This window comes from Artemia franciscana, chromosome 20 (assembly GCF_032884065.1).
Source record: "Artemia franciscana chromosome 20, ASM3288406v1, whole genome shotgun sequence".
Taxonomy (NCBI): domain Eukaryota; kingdom Metazoa; phylum Arthropoda; class Branchiopoda; order Anostraca; family Artemiidae; genus Artemia; species Artemia franciscana.
In genome coordinates, this window is record NC_088882.1 from 13,501,570 (window position 1) to 13,526,145 (window position 24,576).

General features: G+C 34.4%; 1 protein-coding gene across 4 annotated transcripts in view; it reads left to right on the plus strand.

Annotated features, from left to right (window-relative positions):
- The first annotated feature begins 150 nt into the window (after positions 1–150).
- Positions 151–24,576, plus strand: part of LOC136039772 (T-box transcription factor TBX3-like) — a 73,756-nt gene continuing 49,330 nt past the window's right edge. For 2 of the 4 annotated variants that reach the window (XM_065723638.1, XM_065723637.1), the window contains exons 1-4: positions 171–392; positions 7,658–7,886; positions 16,580–16,693; positions 23,843–23,996. In XM_065723638.1, the coding sequence (XP_065579710.1) occupies positions 233–392; positions 7,658–7,886; positions 16,580–16,693; positions 23,843–23,996 (657 nt within the window). In that variant the 5' untranslated portion in view covers positions 171–232. Of the gene's footprint in view, positions 393–7,657; positions 7,887–16,579; positions 16,694–23,842; positions 24,021–24,576 lie in introns of all 4 variants that reach the window. The other 2 variants (XM_065723636.1, XM_065723635.1) reach the window with 2 other exon arrangements.

Below are 24,576 nucleotides of genomic sequence, written 5' to 3' on the forward strand. Positions count from 1 at the left end.
TAGGCGTGAACATTGTTAATAGAGGCGCCTAAGATTCCACTTTTCTTCTTTAATTGGTTAAGATTCGCTGCAGCTCCGCCCACTGCTATAGGATTGGTCGATTTGAGCGAATAGGGTTAAAGCTGATGAATTAGGCGCGAGAAGTGAAGTGATTCGGCTTCAGCGCTTCGAGTGTTGGACAGTGTCGCCTGGGATGGTGTTTAGAGTCTAGTTCAATGGTGTAAACTTAGTAATGCGATTCAGTGAAGAGAGTTCTATGGCTTTTCACCCTTTTTTGATGCAGAGACCTTCGGATTTTAGTGTTAGTTCTCTGCTTAACCCCCAAGGACAGTTGCCCCCAAATTTCCCGGGGCTTCCTACCCCCACTTCTATCCCAGGATTGCCCGTACCAGGTAGAATAGCATTAATATTTATAATGTTAATTACAGTCTTGTTTTTATTATACTTTAAAAGGCGTAGCAACACGTAATTTATCAACTGAGCCGTTTCAAAGTAGCCTAATATTCCTTTACAAATAGGCATATGCTAGAGTATAAATTCTTAATATCCCCATTGTAGCGGTTTAATCCCTCCTTTTATGGAGGGGGCAAGCCCACGGGAGCATAAAAACATAATTTTTTTTCCCGAAAAACTGGGGGAGACAGCTTTCCCTACACCCAGGCCTAAAACTACCACTGCAATCTTTATATTATTTATAGTTTATTTCATTCCTTTGACCACTAAAATATTGAATTAATAGTAATTATTAGCATAAGATAAAGCTTAAAGGCTTTCTTCTTTGTCTGTCAGACTAAAAGCCTTTTTAGGGTGTTAAGTGCATGTCAACTGCTATAGTTGAGAAAAATTTCAAACTCTGTCTCCTAATTTAATTATATTAAATTCCCCAAGAAAACTAATCAAATTTAGTTCTTATAAATTTGCTAAACGGTTGTATATTATCCCTTTATATGAGTCGTTGCAACAATATAAACTTAAAGAATGTATAAAAAGCAAAAATCAGTTAGTTTTTTATCTTTATCAAATTTTCCGTCGGTGGTGATGAGCTTTAAACACACTATTCCTCTTTAAACTGATTTTTTTGTAAGGGGGAGGGTGAATAAAAGTATTATCTAATTAAAAAATATCACGAATAGTTCATTTTTTATGGCACATGGTCCCAGTGATACCCCCCCCCCCCACCTCTCTATGTGTATTTTAGTGAAACCACTGAAGTCACATTTAGCTTAGGAATTTTTCTTTTAGATTATATAGATCTGGTCTCAATGTGTTACTTTGGCTACTTTGATAAATTTTGATTTTAAAAACTTGATTTAAATTAATAAACAAGTCATGCAAACATACCTAGAAAAAAACATTTGCTATATACACTGACAGATGAAATGAATTTATTAATTCATTTACCTTTAGATTCTAACTTATCAATGCTTTATATTAAACTCGTGCTAATTTTGTTGAAGCATATATTTTTCGAATATCAAAAGCGCTTGTTGCTTAAGTCATTTTTCCGAATCATATAGGGCGTGCCGAATATATTTCGTCTATCTTTAAATTTAAAGCAAGTATGCAAGTTCAGATTTAAGCCGGTGGGGCTAGAAAAACAAATTCTATGATAATTTAAATAAGAAATACCCAAGAATTGGAAAATACCCAGGATTTTTGGGGTCTGGGACATGGGACCCTCTCCCCTCCTGTGTACTCCCCTTCATCTAACCGTTCTTATATTTCTGTTTAATTCCATTGAATTTATATAAGATGGTCATACATAAAAGTCACCAAGCCTACCTTCATCAGGTACATCCTCGGCAATTCATTGTTTTTCATCTTCCGTCGGTAAAAGTTAAAACAAAATTCTGAATTTTACAACGTGATAAAATTCTGTAGACCACTATAAAATGAAGTTTTTAAAGATTTTTTGATTTGCATTATATTTTTCATATTCTTTGCCTCCCCCCTCTCTTAGACAAAATTTGAAGCATGTCTTTATCAAAGAGAACGTCCATAAAACGTGTGGCAAATAGATCTGATGTTTAAAATCCGTATATGCTTACGAAGAATCCCCATTGAACACTTTGAGGGTCTCGCACCCTCTTTGCTCAATTTAGGAACTTCTTATCTAAGGCAATACATTAGGAATTCCACTCTACTCTAAGTTAAGAAATAATCTAAGTGGTGTAGGTAAGATAAAAGTCAGGGAACTCGAACCATTAGCCCCCTCCCTCTGCTTTGCCAATAAGTCATACTTCCTCCGAACGTGGGAGGATCTTTCCATGGAGGAATTTATCATGAGGGAAGAGAAAATCCATGCAGAGTTTTCTAGCATTATTTAAAATAAGCAATGAGAAAATAAATATCTTTTTTTTCAACTGGAAGTAATGAACAGCATTAAAACTTAAAACGAACAGAAAATATTACGTATATAAGGGAGTTAGTCTCCTCCACAATACCTTGCTCTTTACGCTAAAGTGTTTTTTAGTAATTTCAACTATTTATTCTACGGCCTTTGTGGTTCAGGGGTCATTCTTACAGAATTGGAACAAAATTTAAGCTCTAGTGTAAAGAGCGAGGTATTGACGAGGGGGTGAACCCCTTCATATACGTAATAAAAATAAACGAATATAGAAGTTCATTATGTAAGTTAATTTGTAAGTTACGTAGATTTATTACTAACAAAAACGTTCATAAAAAATAAAAATTCTAGTTGCATTTTTACGTAACCAACAATGGGAGGGCATCTAGGCCTTCTCCCCCTTTGTTTTTTCAAAATCGTCTAATCAAAACTATGAGACAGCTTTTTAGCAAAAAAAAATTAATGTGTAAATTTCGTTTAAATTATTCATTTGCGGTGATCCAAAATCAAAATGCATTAGTTCAAAACCGTTCAGAAATTAAATAAAAAAAAAAAACACGTTTTTAACTGCAAGTAAAGAGCGACATTAAAACTTAAAACGAACAGAAATTGTTCCGTATATGGAAGGGGTTACTCCTACTACTATATAGGGGTTACTTCCGTGTATAAGGGGCACTCCTTACTTGCAGTTAAAAAAAAAACTTGTTTTTTTGTTTAATAAAGATAAACGAATGAAAAACGGCTACTGTATCTGATTTATTTACATATAATTACATTTTAATGGTAATGATAATGCAAAGATGATCTGTAATATATGGTTCATGTTTTTTAAATAATATTTTTGAGAAAAAATCTAGTGCTGAAACAAAGATTTAGGAATTTCATTTAAGTTGGATGTGGCACATTTGGGGAGGGGGCACAATTCTAAAAAAAATACAGAATAAGAAGGAAGAATTATAAAATATTCAGATTCGGGATTGCAAGGGATAACTCCCTCATCGTGAATTTATCTGTGTCTAGGTTAAATTTTGAAATGTAAAATATAGGCTATATTCCTTAAGGAAATATATTATGTTTGTTTTGTTTTCTGTAAAACAGTTATTGACATTGAACAGATATAAAATTTAACTAGATATTTTAACTGGATATATCCAGTTAAATTTTATATCTGTTCACTGTCAATAAAAAGGTTTCATCCCTATTTTGAACCGTTTTACTTCCGTCATGGAAAGGCAGTGTGGTCTTCGAAGTTATCTTTGTTTTCTGTTAAATTGTATTCAATGTCAAAAGTGACCTACAATATAGATACTGTTTAGTAAATATCTTTTTCCAACAACTTGCTTTAATACCAAAATCTTTGGTATTACTATAAGTTTGGTCTGTTCAAGCCATGATAAAACTGTCTCACCAGTCATCAACTAGCAGTAGTCTACAAAGTCTATTTTAACTTCAACTGATTTTTATGAATTCTGGTCAGTAACTCTATCATTTTAATGGTGCTAGTCCGGCCATGTGCCCAAAGGGAGGGGATTAGGGCTTATATTCTTTCCCAGGGAGCAATATTTTTCCTTGATTTCTCAAATTTATTTTATAACTTGAATTTTCTTGTAATCTTAATCCCCCCCCCTAAAACCAAAATCCTGGGCATGTGTTTATTCGGCATGATAAGCTATTTAAAACAAAGTCAGTATCACCATTAGCCTAGGGTACAATTCAGCCACCACAGTTTTTTTTTTTTTTTCTTTACTTGGGAAATCCCTAAAGGTCAATGGTTGTTCTATATTACAACATATTTTATTATTGCTTTATATTAGAACCCGTTTATATTTTGTTTCTTCCTTATGATTGCTTTAATAGCCTTGCTCATCAAATCATACAACAGCATTTAAAAGTAGTTCTTTCCAGCTATGTTGCATAACCATACCCGCTTTTAAAAGGTGGTTTATAAGCTTTTACATTTTTTTTTTGTATAACAAAGCAACATGGTTTGTTTTCAGGGTGGCTTCGAAGTAATTATGCCACAGAAGGAAAATAATCATTTTTACTCTAATTACTGCTTCCAAACAAGCTGAGGTGTAAATCAGCCTTAAGATGACAACAAAGTAGTATCCAGAGTGGGCTTGGGGTCTGAAACCCCTTTAATATCCCACATCTTGCTTTCACTATTAATGATCATTATCAAATATATTTATTTTTATTATTTTTTATTATTACTATTGAGCCTCCGCCGAAAAAAAAAATCCAGCGCGTTTTTTCGCTTACCTGGACTTCCCCTTGCAAGTTGTTATGTTTAATGTAACTGGTGTAGGGACATCGTCTTTGTCTTTGATCTGTAAGAATATTTGTCAAGTTCGAAAACGTGCAGAAATTTGTTTGAGGAGGGGGTATGAAAATTGGCAAATTTATAACGATGAAAAATATGGAAAACGTTAACACCTATAATAACCAATATAACAACGTTCACAATACATAAACACCTATAACAACAAATACCCTTATATTTTTTGCCAAATTACAATATATATATATATATATATATATATATATATATATATATATATATATATATATATATATATATATATATATACAATTTCTTTTTCTTAGGTACAGTTGAATACTAGACTAGAGTGTTAAAAATTTGACAACGTAGAAAATGGATAGAATAATTTTAGGAAAATAGTTTGTGATATCACTGATACTGTGTTAGGGAAGAAAGTTAGAGATACACCTAAGAGTATTAGTGAAATTGCTTTTGTTTAATTGAGAGGAGGAGGGGCTTGTACCGGAATTATTTAAGTGATAGATTATATGAAAATGAGAAGAATATAAAGAAAGCGGAGAAAGCATGCAAATATGAATTAAGGAGGTGTGAAGTAGAGGCCTTGGATAAAACTGTCAAATATCTAGAATATGCAACCAGACGGTATAACAGTAAAATCTTGTACTGGCATGTTAATAAATTGAGAGGGATTAGTCAATCTGGACTTGTTCCAGTTAAAGATAGGAACGGGGCTACCATTTTAGATTTTGTAGTTGAAGGCCATATCTAAAATCAGGTTCGAAGACCACGTTGATTGGACTTACAAAAAAAAAAAAAAATTAAACACAAATAATCCACAAGACTCGAAACTGAAATGCTGCAATAATCGTAATCCATCAAAAAATGAAAATTATATTTCGTGAATTCTGACGCTCAAAATGAAAAACGAGAAACCCAATAGTGCATTCTAGTATCGGAAAACAAAAATGTAAAAGTGTAATGTGGTACTCGACTAAACGTTTCAAATTTTGGGATGCAAAGGCTTAAAAATGTATTGAAAAGTAACAGAATTGGGCATTCTTTGGATCTCATAGCTAAAATTATTATAAATAAATGGCTAAAAAGAATATACAATATGAATAAATAAAATGTATATATTGTTGCAAGGCTCTGTATACGTTAATTTATGAATATTGGAATTTATATTAAATTTAATTACAAAACCTAAGTTACATTTATTACCTTTCTTATTCATATTTTTTTGTCTTATATTTTACGTTTCATCTGCCCCCGGGGAAGTACTCTCTTTTAAGGCATTTATTTCATTCATTATAATATTATTTTTTTTAAGTTCTTTTTATTATTTCCTCATAATCTCTACCTTGAACTGAATCTTCTTCAATCATTCCATATATTCTCTATTGCTTATATAAATCTCATATCTTTCAATGAGATAAAGCAGTTATCTAATATAAACACAGTAGTTTTAGATCGAGTGTTTGCAATATAAGTCGAAGAAGATTTGAACACGATTTGCTAACGTTTTCTTTGAAAATATTGACTTTCGATAAAAAGAAAAAAATATCAATCAAAGCTTGGCACAAAAACAATGGAACAAAAAGATGAAAGGAACAAGTTAAATTGGAAAAAATGGAGTTTACAGCATTAAGCGTATTGATTAGGGCTAAAGACAGTTGATACAATACAGTTAAACGTGGCTGAAGGCAGCTGGCTGATTTGGTGCTACTGAAGACTGTGTAGTTGACACTATTTTGAAGCAAAGAATACGTTTTTACTTACCAGGCAAATCGAAGTGGCCATGAAATTTAACGGTCGAACAAAGAAGCTTATGTGATTAAAAACAGGAAAAATATTGTCTTTTCACCCTATGCTATTAAATATTTCAGTATTACAAAAGGTACATTTGTTCGGTTGGTAAGAGTTTGTAAATGCCATGTGGTGACCAAGTAAAACTTGATAGGTTTATAAACCCTGTAAGCAAAATAATTTAGAGGCATCATATATGGTTTGTTACTCGTTATTGGGAGCAAAATATTTAACAAGACAAATAAAAGTCACCTTATCTGTATTTAACTCAATGATGCCTGTATTTAAAACATGCCTTGACACGGTAGAGTGATGGTGGAATCCCCCACAATTGGTCGGAAAGACCGTCAGGGAAAAATCTCGAAAATTGTGGTCTATCGCTAAAACTCGGTGTTCCATAGGACCCAAGAGTTCCGTAGATTTTGACGGTTGGTCTTACTACTTGACGTAGATTTTGACGGGTTAGGTTGGTTTCGTAGATTGCTTAGTGTTGGTTTTCATGTTTCACAATGAAGCTTATAGCTTAATTCGCGTGGAGTCCGTATTTGTCTTGATCTATCTTCAAAGTATCATAATATACATGCATCGCAATTTCACATAGAAAAAAGAGAGATTGCTGTCCTACACTTCCATAATAAAGCGTGTGCTTCAATTCTAGTGGCTTATTTTTTTTATACGTTTTTGACAGCCAATCATATCATTCATTAAGAGTATACCAGAGAGAGGAGCTAAATAATTCCCCCTCCCTTATACCCATTGTTGCTATTTTAAATTTTGAGTCAATAAAAAACACAAAATCTTATTGACTCTTTGGAATAATATTTTGAGCCAATATAAGGGACAAAGTGTGTTTGAGTTACAAATATTTTTAAGGCAAACTCTTTACTTTTCTATCCCAAATCTTTGTACTTAATCCGTTGGAATTTGGGTAAGCAAAAGGTTTACAAGCAACATTGTTGCGTTAAGTAACGTCCGCATCAGAACTCTCCTCCATGTCTTAGTTGTAAAAAGAATGAACTATTAAATCAAGAGGGGGTTTGGCCGAAACCCTAACAAATATGAAGATTTTGTGGTTTGTTCCATGATTTTTTCATTAAGTTCACCTGGGCTACACACACCCCGAGTAGTTCTTGTGTACGTCCTTGTTGTAGCATTTCAGTTTGTGTTTTTCGTAGTTGTCACAACAAGATGTTACAATTTGTAAATTAAATGCTTTTCAGGTCCAATGGGTTATCCTGCATCTTTACTGGGTCCAAAGTTTCCCCACCCATATACTACAGCAGAGGATGTCCTAGCTTCTGCTGCAGCGCATTTGCGAGGTCCTTTAAGATCGTTGCCTCCGGAAGATGACGGAGTTACAGACGACCCGAAAGTGAGCCTTGAATCAAAAGAATTGTGGGAGCGATTTCATAATCTTGGAACTGAAATGGTTATCACAAAGTCTGGAAGGTAACCTTGATAGTTGGCTATTGTAGTACGAGGGATGGAGATATGATTCTAAGAGCCCTTGTGGGGGGGGGGGGATTTGAAACTTTCTAAATTGTTGATTGTTCAATCTGGTTCAATCTAGACCGGCTACGCTTTTGCTTGGAACGGTTTTGATTTTGCAGGAATGTTAAAGAATCCAACAATTGCCTTTAAATGTAATTTGTCACATTAAATATTACACTGTATTACCGGTGAATAATTGAATATAACCTTCAAAACATAATTCCAAATTTCCATGCCAAGGAATGATGATAGTGCTTGCCATCCTCCCATGTCTTCTGACCTCAGAACGGTGGTTACACTAAGTTCTCTTAAGAATGTGGCTTTAAGTGATGTTTGGGTGATGAGTGATAACTACTGAGGTTCTGTAAAGAAAAATGTTTTCATTACTGCATGAAAAATTTCAAACAAACAGCAAAGAGAGATAAAACTCCACAAAAAAACCTCAAACGAGACTGCGGCCAGTAAAGAGAAAAGATATGAAAGACTAAAATAATGCGGATATTTCGCCTGTATCTAAACTAGGCGTCCTCAGCACACGATAAAAAAAAAACCACTAAACTAAAAACAAATAAAACCACCACCAATAATAATAAATGCAATTGTCGCTACTGATCCATGCAGGGACCAGTATTTTTTTTCTCGTTGAAGTAACTCTAATAGCTTCTTTTTCCTAGGTTGATCAGTAGCGACGATTATATTTATTAATTATTGGTGGTGGTCTTATTTGTTTTTTGTCTAGTGTTTTTTCTCTGTGCCGAGGATGCCTAGCTTAGATACAGGCGAAATATCAGCGTTATTTTAGTCTTTCATCTCTTTTCTCTCTACTGGCCGCAGTCTCGTTTGAGGTTTCTTTTTGTGGAGTTTTATCTCTTCTTGTTGTATGTTTTCATGTCTGGCCAGTTTGGCTTAAGAACTTTCAAAAATATCAAATTGTAGAATCACAAAAACGAAAGCCTCTGATTTTAGCTTTTCATTGATTAAATATGAATACTTGCAGGCCTCTTTAATTATTTTCTTTTTTAATAAGTTTGAAACTATGAATCATTAACACTGGGTAAACAAAAAAAAAAATGGTGCAATAAAGCGTCTTGCGGAAATTTTGATTAATTCCCATAAAATAGCGTACTTTATGTTTGGAAAAAGCATGAAGTTTATTTTTAAATCTGTACGTATGTGGGGAAAACTAATGCCTCCAAAACCTCCGAATCAAAGTCACAAACAATTTTATTTGAACCGTTATTTTTAATAGCTAGTAAATGAACGTTGATAACATGAACCTAGAATTTGCAAACGTTCACCATTATGATTGACGTGGGCTGATGTCTGGAGGTGCCAGGATTCAACCAAAACATTGATTTGTCGCTGCGGGGTTCAACACATAACAATAACAAGGTGAACGAATTTTAATATCAAACTGCAAATATGCAATTGCTGTCAAGTCTACATAACGCTTTGACTTGAACCTGATTCCGTATCCACATTTTCATTTTCAAAACAAACTTAAACTTTTTCTTTAAAATACGCATTATATTCATATAACGTTATTTTTGCATAATTTTAAGTATAAGTTGTAATATAGTTCAGTCATTATGTCTAACTTCTAGCAAGAGATTGAAATTCTTTTTATAATATCGGCCTTTTTTAAAATAAATCTTTGCAATTAATACACACATTTAAACATATGGTCACTGCTAAATACTAATTAAAAATTTAAATAAATACAATCATAATCGTTGCTTTAGTTGCGACTATGTTATAACCCCTCTTACATGTCCTTTTTGTAATATATCAATTTTATCCAGTTCCAATTAATTTTGGGATTCCTAGACAAAACGTGAAAAAGCCAGTATATCAAGAAAAAAAGGAAAGATTCTTTGCCCTTCTAATTTTCAGAGTCAGAAATCTCCTGTCCAAAAGTCAAATCACATTTAACAAATTTATTTTTAATGATATATAATTTTCTTGGTCGATTGTTGAAACCTTATAAGTTGCCAGATTTTTCGGTTTTTCTCTATTTCATAAGATACACCAAAATATTTTTCTATTGTTAAAAACTTAAAGCTAAATTGCTCAAACCTTATTTGTTTACTTAATATGTTTTGATTTTCAGCTGCCAGAATTTCCCTGGAAGTATTCAAGCAATGAAAGCGGTATCGTAAATTCGCAGTAAATTCCGATATGTCATCCGTGCATCTTTGCTAGTCTGCTGTATTTTACAAACGATATGGATTTCTCTTGTAGTATGCAACAATAGAGAGGGGGATATTATTTTCCTGACACGGGGTACTCTAGACAAAAGAGATCTGGTCGCTAAAAGAATGCCGCGGCCACAGATTAATAGGTACCCGCATCTCACTTAAATCTGCTTGAATCTCATACCGCCCGTTTTTCCATTTGAACAGTTATGCAAATGCTAATTCGCAAAGTTAGAAAATTGGCAAACGAACAGTTTTTCATGTTAATATTATTTTTTGCTCCACTTACCCACTCGCAGGTTTTTCACTCAAACCTGCTCTCCCCTCCCTATAAACTTCAACTATATCGTTGACTGAGGTAATCTTGTACAGATGGTGTTTCAGTAGTGGCGCTAGTGTACACTCTGAAACTACATTAGCTCTATTTGTTTAAATCATTAAGGAAGGAATTAACGTAGTCAAATAATTTTTCTTATAATTTACTCTGTCAAACCATCAAAAAATCTTTAATTTAATCGTGCCCTATTTCTGACTTTGGAAAATAGGTTTATCCAAATTATTTACCTGGACAAAGTCATGATGATGTTTTATTTGAGCTCTTTTTCTTACCACCCACACAGTTTTGCAAGCAAAACAAAAATTAAGGTTTGTCAAATAAGATAAATGATGCAAGGCACTTCACAGGAATCTACTCGAGGGGGAGGGGAAGTCATCAAATAGGAACAAAAAGGTGAGTTGACGATGTGTGCAAAATTTTTTGGAATATACATTTTTGATGCGTTATAAAGTTTTTTTTGTTGTAATCCCCTCCCCCCAGCAAGAATTCTGGATACGGTCTTGCTAATATTAAACTGATTCCGGGAGGCTTGACCTTCTAGATACGACCCTATCAATATGCTCTTCATTCAAGGTGTGTTTCTTCGGGGATGAGACATATCAATTTTTCTTTAGGAATGCTGTTTCTTTGTTTCCGTAGGGGGGTGATGGGATGGTATTTTCTATTAGATTTCAATGCTTAAAAATCCACTTTTTAGCAAGATTATTGAGAATTTGCATTGTTTAACAAGCTTTTGCAAGAGTTTTCGGTGAGAGGGGGAGGAGTAATCTTTTTATCTAACCTTCTTTGATGGTATACTTCTCCTCTAATCTTGAATATCTTATCAAAAGGTATTAAATAAATTATAGCATGTAGTCTAGACATATTTTGAATATTGTCGGGTTTATTTAGCTAAACTGCTCGATGTAAAAAAAAATACCAAAAAAGTTTACAGAGAAAGTTCTTTAATTAGGGACACAAGAAAAGCACCTATGGATTAAAAAAGATACAATCAATTGTCAAGTGTTGCTGCTGTACAAGTGTTCCTTCATTAGAAGAGAGTGGGGTCTAGAGTCTGTAAAAATTAAACCCTGCATGCCGAAACTACAGGTGTTCAAAACAATCTTAGAAAGATTTAAGGCTAACGACCAGAGAATGCATACCCCAAGCAAGGCTGTATCCAGGAGAGGGTGTTACTGGATTTGCCCCACCCCATAAAAACACACATACCCCCCTCCTCCTCCCAGACAAAAATCCTGAATACATCATTGACCCTGGGTGATATTTTATTTACCTGAATGTTAAGGAAAATGTGTTCCATCGTCAGTATATTGAGGAAAGTACAAACCCCAAAGTTCAAATATCAGTTGTGCTAAGATGAATGCAACTAAATAATTAGGATGTTTAAATTAGGTATATTTGGTCACGTACATAGGCTTCCAGCTCATGCCCACCTCCAAAAATTATACGCTTCTCAGTAATTTACCTATTTTCGCTTTTTTAGTTTCACCTCCCCCCCCCCTCCTGCGTCAAAATGAAATTCCTTGTAAATGCCAGCAAGTACACTTAAGAAAAATCTTGTAATGAGTTTGGTCACCGAAACCAATTTTGCAACAATTTTTGGAAAAAGTAAATAAAATTTTTTCTGAAATCAACTAGTAAAAATGGCTTCTAATTAAAAAAGTCAAATTTCTAGTTATATTGATTTAGTAATTTTACAGTAATTGTAAGTTGAAAAAATTCGAGGACCTATTAACGAGACGGTGTCATGCATTACGGCTATGAATTTATTTAAGGTTTCGCGTAGCTTATCTTCTTTTCAAATTTCCCTGTTTTTGCAATCTTCGTCATTTTTGTTTCTTTTCTGCTTATATCAGACAATTTCCGAGGAATTTATTTAAAAGGCACGAGGGTAACTTAAAAAAAAATGCAAAATCTGGCGAATTAAATCGAAAATATTAGACACAATGGGACAAGTTTTGAAAATCTATGATTTTGTAGGATAAGCTGAAGTAGAACTTACCCCCTTCACTGCTTCCATGTCTGGCTCATTTAATAGTGATTCGGCCCTGAAGAAATCAACCTCGTGTTTTGTTTAGAATTTATATGCGTAAAGCTCGATACAATGCTGGATACATGTCACATAGACGCCTTAAAATTTTTCTGGTTGAGGCAATTTTAGTGAGAAATGTATTGACTTATTTGTGGGATTATTTTCTTCACCCTTAATACTCAGCCTATCATTTATGGAATAAGGTAACGAGATGCATACTTTTTCCGACTCAATAACAAAGCTGTCGCTTATCAGTACATACCCGTCAGCCCGAGAATTATCCGACGCCAAAGATATACCTATGTTTACCATGTCAGCATGAAGGCTATCATTATAAGTCTAAGCCCCCTGTGTCACTACCCCTCCTTTTGTCTCGCATGTTAAAAGAATCACAGACCCGTGAAACAGTTAACTATTGAGGGGGCAAGAAGATGACCCCCGCTTGGCCTGTGGGTGATGCTACTATTTCCTGGATTAGTCCATCTGTCTCCACTAGTTTACCTACTGGACTATTAATTCCTCCTTTATGGGTACTCAGTTGGATATTTTGATCTGATGCATTTTTAATTAAATTTCTTTATACAAATATAATGTGTTTGTAAGAAAATTATTTGTAATCTTGTTTATTTTTATTATTTCATAATTATGTTTTGAATTTTTAGGCAAAGAGTAAAAAAGTGAGTTTAGTTTTTTTTTTTTTTTAACTTTGAACCACTAAAAAAACAAAGGGCCAACTTCCATATAGTAATTCATATTTCGATAGTAATCGCAGTCTTTATACATACGTACACACACACATATATATATATATATATATATATATATATATATATATATATATATATATATATATATATATATATATATATATATATATATATATATATATAATTTGATCGTAAGAAGTTTTGTTTTCTGGGGTTTCGTCTAGAAGGCATAAGGGTATGGGCGCAGTGTGCTCTTCTCATCCCCTCTCCCGGATTCGTAAATTTTCTTGAATTTCCTGAACTTTATTTAGCATCGCAAAAAAAAATATCATCTACACACATATCTAACCCTAGTCAGTAGTCTCCATCTTTACATGCGTAAATAGGTCTGAGTGTTTTCATCTATTTCTTCAAACTAAGCTTCATGTTTTCGTTTAAATGTTGCTTTCAGAAAGATTTGATCCGACGGAGATGCTATTTGGGAAAATGAGAGATCTGGATTTGGAATTTTTTTTGTATTCCTATTTTTTTTTAAATTGAAAAAAAATCCTCACACCTCCTACATTTTTGTGAATTGGGCTCCCTGTAATCTGACCTTGAGTAAAATCAGCTTCTTATCCTGGCCTTAAAGACTAATATTAAAATTTTATTTTTGTGAAACTGATAACAATTTCAGAAAATTTTCAAATAATAAGCTGTCATTGAGCATAAAGAAGTACTCCTTAAGGAAAACCCCCCAATAGAAGTTTAAAAATGCGGTAGGTTACTTATCAACTCCAGGTGGAAAACAAATATTTGATTCAATCCTTTTACTGAACTCAATACTTTGGGCACATAACACAGGTTAATTTTCAAATTAAACCTTTTTTGGGAGGGGGGGCGGGAGGTGCAGCAGTGTCACATAGTTTTTATACCATCATTTCAGATTATTTCCTTCTCTCAACGCATTTCTTTTTATTCTTGAGGAGATCATGAACCCGCTGGCCAAATCCCACATAAGGTGTCTTTTCTATGCACTTTTTTTTAAAATGCCTTCCGTCTTGCTGTAGTGTAATATTTTCATGTCTTGGAATCGGACGGTAATTATCTAAGCTAAGTCCCTTGCTGAGACGATGGAGACCCATTTCCTTAAATTTGACTATGGTTGTTTAACAATTGGAACCAGGGACAATTCATTGAATTTCAAAAATACCAAAGATGTGTTTTCTAATCGGATTTCTTTCTCAATTTAAAGAGGGTCCATTGTAACTTTTTTCCTATTATTGCATTAAGCTAAGACGTTTATTGTGAAAATATATGTCATGACGAGGGACTGTTAACTTCCCGTCACAAGTCCACAGGACGGGACACTTTCAACCTTGCATTGGTCTCTTCCTACGATTTTGCAATTGCCGTCTACCAATCCGTCTTGAGATCTATGTTCTTTCCTTTGGTTCTACCTCCTACATTAGGTGCACGAGAACCACCAAAATTTATAACCCCTTGTGCCATCGGCGCTTTAAACCGTTACAAAACAATAGCTCTAAGCCCATCTCTGTCAACAACCACTTGAGTTCGTCGCGGGGTCTTAATCCCTAAGCCCATCTGCCCATTCTCACTACGAGTGTTGGTATTAATTTCTTCTACAGTAGGATGCTACTACGACAAAGAGACCGAAGGCTTTTGTAGGCTGAGGGATATTTTCGGATGGAGGCTTAAGTTCAAATATGTGTTGACTGTCGCTGAAAGGTAAGCATTCATGTGGAAGAAGAGAGCTTTTATAACGGAGGCGACAGTATCACGCCTTAATGGGTAGCCAGATATTATCGCTTTTAAGTACTGAGATATCAAATATAAATCTAAAAGGATTGACTAAGTTTTTACGGTCTACCGAGTCGAGCCAAGTTTTCCGACAATAAATTTTGGTTTTTAATTTTATTGTTTTTAAGCCAGGGAAATTAAGGGGGCGGTCAAGCTAAATACTAAGGCTTATAACTGCCAGATTCCGTCCAGGATTTTTAAATTGTGTCTTCTCCAATATGAAAAAAGTGGGAAGTGACGGGAATATTCCTCTTTTTACTCAAATCGAGATCTTTAACATTCTTTTTTTTATTTGCTAATAATGACCAGATATCTTTCAATTTCCTAGGAATAAAACCCTATACCCGTATCCCTTCTGATAAATAGGGAGGGCGAAACCCATCATTTTCATCTTGCAGCGCAGAAATTTGGGCGATTTGAAATTTTTTCGACTTGTTACACCATTTGGATTGTTCAAAAAAGTCCCTTCATCTCATAGGCTATTTCAGGGTTAGTAGGTGAACACAAAAACCATTATTTTATTAATCAAAAATCAAGAACCTTGAAAATATTCAGCTTCTATCCTGACTTACTAAGGTTTGTTCAATTACAACCCTGAAATAAAAGTGTCTTATCAGCGTAAAGGAGTTGAATACTTCACGCACATGTACCCTTGTGTGCACGCGGATGAAGAGCACATGAAGCGTTAATTTATTAACTTAATAGTATTTTTGAAAATGAATTACCTGTTTGATTTATAATTACCAATTTTTCGTGCTAGTTATATGAAACTTTGGTTAACATGTGTTAAGATGTTCTAGCATTTCGAACAAGACTGCCAAAGGTCTTCCCAATTCAACAGCAGAAACTCAAACAGTTTTAACCTATATAGAAAATAGCTTAATCGGATTGTCATACTTGTTCCGAGTCATTGGCAGTTATAAGCAAGGTTCGTTTCCTGGCACTAATCCCTCACAAGGAATAAATTGAAGACCTTGTCTCAATTGCGGAATTACATACTGTTCTCATTGTGGGCGAGCCAAGACTGAGCGATGTCTTAGGAACTATTGACCGGATTTTAGGAGGGATACTAGGCTTTGATCTTGGGATCTCTGTTCATGAAGTACTATATCCTCTTCATCTTCTCCTCACCTTTACTGTGAAATAATATGATTGAATCCTAACAAAAGAGCTGAAAATCTCTAAGGCTGTCTTGAAAAAAAAGTGATTCTGCCTGGTAAATACAAGAGCTTTATTTTCTCTTATGGATGGAAAGAAAACCAGTTCTCCTCTAACATAGGCTCATAATTTCCTGTTATGGAAATTGACAGTTTAATAAAATAATAATATGCGGCAAATGTATAATTTCTAAGTCTACCAGAAATGTAGGCTGCAACAAAATAAGGGTGTGCTGCTCAGTTAGATATTTCCTCAACGTTGTATTCAAAGAGCCATCTATTTGGCCCAAATTCGTTAAAAATCCCGTGTTTGATAGCTTTTCATTTGACCTCTTTCTTATTTCAATTGCAAAATTTTTAAAAAATCTTTATTTTTCCAAAAGGTTAAAAACAAATGTGAATAATCCCATTTATCTTTTTAAGGCAAATGTTCCCCCAGATGAAGTTCAGGGTATCAGGACTAGACCCAAAGGCAAAATATATCCTTTTGCTTGATATTGTCGCAGCTGATGATTATCGATATAAATTTCATAACAGGTAAGTAAAATAAATTACACTAAGCTAAAAGGTTTGTCACCAGAATAAAACCATTTCACCAGTGAAACTTTGTTTCATTGTGTTTTTTTTTGTTGGGGGGGGGAGAGGCTCCGGTAGGTGGTCCACCAATGATATATACCGTGCGCTGGCAAATTAGATGAAAAAGTTTCTTATATCAATTTAATAAATTTTTAAGTTATTTTAAATAAATTATTTAAATTCAAAATCGATTTTATACCGATTAGAAGTATACTACTTTGAAATGCTTTAAATGTAGTTGTTAAAGAATGAAATTGTTAATTATCGTTTGTATATCATGTCTGGTATTTTTCTGGGTCGTTAAAGTAGGATTTTCTGTGTGAATTGTTCTATAATCAATTATATTGTTCTAATGTCGTTTTTCCAAAAAGACATTTTATTGTTATTAAGTAAGTATATAAGTAGGCTAAGTAAGGAAGCTATAGATAAGTTTATATATTGATTTATAATATAAATGAAAATAAAATAAATACAAAAATCATATTTTTATTTAGGTACGTATATTTGGTCCAAGTATCCTTCGTAATCACGTAGTTTTCACGATTTTACGTATAATGACGAGTATTTTCTAAAGTATGTTTTAAAACTGAGATTTAAGTATATTTTAAAATTGCCTGTCATAATTACTTACAAACAAATTAATTGATTGGTTTATTCGCAAGTCATTTATTCCATGGGTATGCCGTTTTTGGACGGACAAATGGACCCGCCTCTTAAAGCTTGATCGGTTCTCCTGTATTTTGTATGAAATTATAAGCGAGTATTAAAAAAAATAAATGAAAATTTGAATTTCAGATGATTGGTTCTTCTGTTTGAAGTTTTAAGCCACTAAAATGATCTAAAATTTTGTGAGTCAAAAGATTTCCATCTGTAGCCAAAGGAATCGTCCCCGAATGGGATGGGACGACGTCATAAGGAAGGATTTAGAAGAAAATTGAAGTTCATGGGAGGGGGCGAAGAGTGAAGAGGGATTGAGGTGGAGGAGGAGCGAGCGCAATTATGTTGGTTTCAGGTCGCGGGCTCATGGAGTGCCTTGTTATATTAGTAGTAGCAGTAGTAGCCTCCCTTCTTTTACGTTATTTCCATGAGTTTTCCTTTTTCTGTTATTCTTCCAGGGTTTGTGGGCGACATTGATCATCTTAATTAATCTTTTCTTGATTCCTTTGTATTTTCTGATCTATTAAAACAAAAATTGTCCTTACTAAAAATGTCCCATGTGTGGTCATTTCCTTGTGTGATGAGGTTTCATATATTTGACATTAAGATCTGTAATGCTCTTGTAACGTGAGATTTTGGAGCCCAGCTTTTAGATCGAAGGAGTATATCGCAAACATTAAAACTTTATTCTGGCACGAACACTGCGTCGAACGTTTGGACACAAACCCTTGGTAATCACGAAGTTTTAATGATTTCATATTTACTTACGTTTTATCTCATTCTATTATTTTTTTTTTCTTTTAATTTGACCTCCCTTCCTCTCTAAGGACTTCTACCTCCTTCTCCTAAGGACCCTACCTCCTCCAAAGTGTATTATTCTTAAAAAAAATTATTTTGAAGATAGAAAATTTGGATGTAGTGAATTCAAAGCATTCAGAACTCTATTTTAAGCAGTCCAAATGTGGTAAAACAGTTTTAGATTCGTTAGGCTATGCATTTTAGTCTAAAGTGCAATTTTCTTACGAGTTAGAGCAACTGACTTTTCAGCCCTGAAGTAAGGAACGACTTTTGACTTATAAACAAAGATGTCGACAAATTGGCAATATTTATCTGTGAACGTATAAACACGTTAATTAGACAACCGATTCTTCATGTGACTCTTAACAGTATCAGCTCCTGGGAAAGTTTTTATCATTAAGGGTAAACTTTAATCGATAACTATGTACAATCTAATTAATATTCTAAGCATGAAGTTGAAAATTTCAATGTAATTATCAATTAGTAGCTTCTTCAACAAGGTTGACCATACCAACGAATGGGTATTTAGCGGAAGTGGATAGTATTTACTTGTGGTAAATGGTTTCATTTTTGGCACTCCTATGGTAATCTTGTGGTAACTGATTCGGCAAAGAATTGTACATGTGAAGGCGATGGGACTCACACGCAGATGGAAAATATCACTCTTGAATAGCTATAATGTAAATATTGAACTTAGTAAGTGGCTCTAATTACCATGAAAGGAAGCGTTAAATTGAAACTGATGATCTTCGATTTAACACGCAAAGCCTATTTATCTACAATTTTATTTCATTTTTTTTAGCATTGATATTTAACCATGCATTATGGACAAAACCTTATAAAATGAACATGTTCATATACTGTACTGAATTTGTTTAAGGATTATAAGGGGGCAACCAGGAGGAGGCAGGGGTTTAGGGTTCAAAAACTCGAAAAATTTGAAGAATTACTTTAAAAATCTTTCACTTTCGTAACGACAAGAAGAGCTTCTTTCAGTAGTTGACCCTGTCTCTTGCCCAATGGTATAACTTTTGAATCATAATCTTCAAATCAAAAGTGTTTACTATGAGCTGAAAATGTTCGATATCTTGTTTAAACTTTTTTCCGTTATTTTTTATCATTCTTAAGCTAAAGAATATCTATAATCATTTTTAAGCCCTCAAGTCTATACTGCTAGAGTGGCCTTGTTTCACGCCAGGATAGTTATTCAGTTCTACAGGTTCCTACAATTTCAGGGATCACTACCTATTTATTAAAAGTAACTGAATCTTCAATCGCTTGGCCAGTATTCTGTTTTAGAACAAATTCAATTGGGGGTTGTCACACAAGACGAATACAGAAATCCTTTTTAAACATATTATCGCTATAACAAAAAAAAAACTGTTTAAGTTTTACATTCAGGGGTTAGATGTTCCTTTTCTGTTAAAAATTTTCTCCTGGTCACCTCTTTAAAAAATCTGTGGCTTCATACCTAGGAGGTCAGACCCTCGGATCTGATCCTCAATCAGAGGCTATTCCAAAGTTCAAGCTGCTTTAAAAAAAATCTTATTTCACCCAAAACTATTTAACAAAGTGCAGTTCTGGCGTTTAGGGGGGATTTTCAGTCTGTTTTGCCCTCGTTTGTCCGGGGGATTTTCGTAAAAAATTTCTCCTGGTCGCTTTTTTTATAAATTCGTGGCTTCATATCTAGGAGGTCAGACCCTCGGATCTGATCCTCAATCAGAGGCTAGTCCAAAGTTCAAGCTTCTTTAAAAAAATCTTATTTCACCCAATACTATTTAACAAAGTGCAGTTCTGGCGTTTTCTGGGGGACTTTCAGTCTGTTTTGCTCTCGTAAAAAGAAATTTCATCTTCGCTATACTTACAGAGAGAATTTGATGGCACGACCCCCCTTGAAATCATCATTCTTTCCGCAGCGTAATAATTAGAAAAATAAATTATTAACGGTCTTGTAGATTATAAAGGCTACCTCATACTTTTTAATTAAAGCAAGACTTAAGTAGAATATTGCGAGTTCAAGATCGTTTTTACTGAATAATTGTAGATACTTTCCTAATGACAACAATTACTTTTTGCATTTCAGAAACGCTAATATTGAAACACCGATTCTTGTTTTTTCTTCTGCTTTCCGGTACTTTGATGTTTATAATCTGCTGTGGTGCTTATCAAACAGTTCGTGGTAACGAACTGTAGTAAGGAGCGACCCGGCTCAATAGTAACCAAAACTCTAAAAAATGGAATTTTGATACCAATAGCTATATCAAAAGAATTGCATTTTAATGCTGTTCTTAAATATATAAGTTTCATCATGTTTAGTCTTACCCATCAAAAGTTACGAGCCTGAGAAAATTTGCGTTATTTTAGAAAATAGGGGGAAACACCCCCTAAAAGTCATAGAATCTTAACGAAAATCACACCATCAGATTCAGCGTATCAGAGAACCCTATTGTAGAAGTTTCGAGCTCCTATCTACAAAAATGTGGAATTTTGCATTTTTTGCCAGAAGGCAGATCACGGATGCGTGTTTATTTGTTTTTTTGTTTTTTTTTTTCCCCAGGGGTGATCGTATCGACCCAGTTGTCCTAGAATGTTGCAAGAGGGCTCATTCTAACGGAAATGAAAAGTTCTAGTGCCCTTTTTAAGTGACCAAAGAAACTGGAGGGCACCTAGGCCCCCTCCCACGCTAATTATTTTCCCAAAGTCAACGGATCAAAATTCTGAGATAGCCATTTTATTCAAAGTAGTCGAAAAACCTTATAACTATGTCTTTGGGGACGACTTACTCCCCCACAGTCCCCGTGGGAGGGGCAACAAGTTACAAACTTTGACCTGTGCTTACATATAGTAATGGTTATTGGGAAGTATACAGGCGTTTTCAGGAGGATTTTTTTGGTTGGGGGAGGGGTTGAGAAGAGGGGGATATGCTGGGGGAACTTTCCATCGAGAATTTGTCATGGGAAAAGAAAACTTCTATGAAGGGAGAGCAGGATTTACTAGCATTATTTAAAAAAAAATTAAAAAATAAATGTGAAAAAGCTTTTTCAGCTGGAAGTAAGGAACAGCAATAAAACTTAAAACAAACATAAATTATTACCCATATAAGGGGCTCACCTCCTTATGATACCTAGCTCTTTACGCTAAAGTATTTTTAGTAATTTCAACTATTTATTCTACGGCTTTTGTGATTCAGGGGTCATTCTTAATGAATTGGGATAAAATTTAAGCTTTAGTGTAAAGAGCGAGGTACTGACGATGGGGCGAATCCCCTCATATATGTAATAAAAACATGAGAATACAAAAGTTCTTTACGTAAGCTAATTTATAAGTTACGTAAATCTTTTACCAATAAAAAGATTCGTAAAAAATTAAAAGTTCTAGTTGCCTTTTTAATTAACCAAAAAATCGGAGGGCAACTAGGCTTCGCCCCCGCTCTTTTTTTCTCAAAATCATTCGATCAAAATTATGAGAAAGCCATTTAGCCCCCCCCCCCCAAAAAAAATATGTAAATTTCGTTTTGATTATTCCTCTGCGGAGAGCCAAAATCAAAACATGCATTGATTCAAAAACGTTCAGAAATTAAATAAAAAAAACGAGTTTTTTTAACTGAAAGTAAGGAGCGACATTAAAACTTAAAACGCACAGAAATTACTTCGTATATGAAAGAGGCTGCTTCCTCATCAACGCCCCGCTCTTTACGCTAAACTTTTTTACTGTTTTAAAAAGAAGAATTGAGAGAAAGAGTCAAACTTTAGCGTAAAGAGCGGGGCGTTGATGAGGAAGCAGCCTCTTTCATATACGAAGTAATTTCTGTGCGTTTTAAGTTTTAATGTCGCTCCTTACTTTCAGTTAAAAAAACTCGTTTTTTTTATTTAATTCGCATAAAAGCTGTCCAAAATTGCAATAGCTAGCCGCATTCTTTTGATGGAAAAATTATATTCACTTAAAACATTCAGATTCTAGGGGGCAGTGGTATAAACATGCAGCCTCTGTAACCAAAAGGCGCGATGTATTAAGGTGGGCAGGGTAAGAACTTCACCCATTTCCTTAGTCTAATGACTAAAACTTCCAGCAATTTTGTATTTTTCAAGAAATTTGTCTATATTGGTGTAAAAATGATCCCCGAAAATGCTGCCATTCTTAAGGTTACGCCTGATATAAGTACCCGGAACAAATGCAATGGAAGGTTAAATGTTTAAAAGAAGGAAGGTAAGTGAACGTTATTAACACGATTGTCAAGCTTAAGCCCCCCCTACCCCCGCCAAACCAGCTAATAATTCTTATAACCCAGCCCAATAATAGCATGGCTCGTATTTGTTTTTGGAAATAGAAGTGAAACTAGACCGGAGTTATCCGTCTCTGAAGGACTGCTATTCAAAAACATTACTGATAGCGCGGTTAGCGATGGGGCTGCTTGAAGATGACTCCCTAACAAAATGCATCGTATATTTTTTCGTTCTGGAGAAAAACAGACTCTCTTAAGCGAGGCCGTATCCAGGATTTTTTTTTTCGGAGGGGATTTTACAAAAGGATTTTTTCGAGGGGGGAGGGAGCTTACACAAAAAAGCCTCAAAACGCATAAGAAATTGTCTATATTCATTTTTGTTGCGTTTTTACGATTCAAAAAGATATTTTGGGATGGTTCAAACCCCCCCCCCATGGATACGGCCTTGCTCTAAAGTTTTCTGGCTGCCTCCAGGAACTATATAAGTCTTTGAATTGCTGGAGAAAAGGAAAACTCCGTTAAACAGTTTAGAAGTCATTTAATGCTATATCACCAAAAGCTTTCATATTGATTTTTACACCTTGTCTCAAGAAATCTCGACGCTAAAACTTAGCTTGTTATCAAAACTCGTTTGAGTTTAGGAATCCTTGAAGTTCTCCCGACAGCTTTCTTTAAAAAAGAAGCTTCACTCAAAAGCGTTGCTTTTTCTGATGAACGCTTTCGTTAACTCGTGACAAACAAGAAAGTTTAATGATAAATGAAAAAAAAGCTAATAGAAAGTGATTAAGCTATATCTTTAGGGGGTAACCATAAAAAATATCGGGAAGGGGGGTTGAATGGCTTAAAAAGTAGGCTCTTGGAAACGTTCTTGAAGAGGGGGGGGGGCTAAAATCATCTTATTAGGAATTCTATTTACCCACTTCAGGGGTGTAGGTATGTGCTCCAACAAGATGCGTGCACAGAGATTTTTTTTTTAGGGAAGCAATAATAAAGAAAATGTTTTATTTCATTATCTTAATAAGAAGCGTCCAGAAATTATGCAGCTTTAGGATTTTAGGGGAGGAAAGCAGAGGGGACCATCCCTTTGCGTATAATCCCAGCTTTAGAACTTGGGGAAATGGTAGTTTGTGCCTCCCTCCCTCCCTCCAACTCCAAGGCAAGTGTCTCTCTTGAAATATATATAAATAGTTCCCCATGAAGTGTTGCACTATGGGAGAAGTGCACTCCTCCCTTCCCTAGCTGAGCCATAAGCCCCTATATCCCCAAGATACGCAAGTATTAATTCAAGGTATTTTCTTATTTGAGGGATTCAAAATAAGGTTTAGAAAAAAGTAGGCTCTTTGTCTTCATTTAGTTTTGTGGTTGTAATATTATAATTTCATAGCTTAGTTTTAGTTTTGATTAATTAATTTAATTTTATATACTTATTTTAGTCGATGGATGGTAGCTGGTAAGGCTGACCCCGAAATGCCAAAAAGAATGTATATTCATCCGGATAGTCCCTCTACCGGTGAACAATGGATGCAAAAAGTAGTTTCCTTTCACAAATTAAAACTGACGAACAACATTTCGGACAAACATGGCTTTGTAAGTAGCCATAGCCAATTTTTGGTAATTATCTGTTTATTTGAAGGGCTCTGGTTAAGTGAAGGTGCTAAACGTCCGTGGGGGAGGAATGTTTCTCATTAATTGAATATCATTTTGAAAGTTGCTTGGTTTCAAAGTCAAAACTGATTATCAATATTTCAGACATAAGGTTTTGGCGAGCCGATGAGGAATTTATTTGGTAATTTTGAATTTACTTTGAAACTTGTTATGAAATTAGCCATAGCCAGTTTTTGGTAATTATCTGTTTATTTTAAGGGTTTTTGTTAAGTTAGATTGTTAAAAGTTTGTGGGAGAGGAATATTTCCCATTCATTGAGCATCATTTTGAAAGTCATTTTATTTTAAAACTCAAACCTGATTGTCAATATTTCAGACAAACAAGGTTTTGCTTCGATCTTTTTGAATTTCGAATTTATTTTGAAACTCATTTTGAATTTTTTTTGTTTTATTAAATATATTTGACTTGTTTTGAATTTTTTTGGCTAAATAACTGTATACTACTTGGAGGAAAGATTCAATGTTTAAAAATTTATTACTGAATATAGCTTCAAATTCAAAAC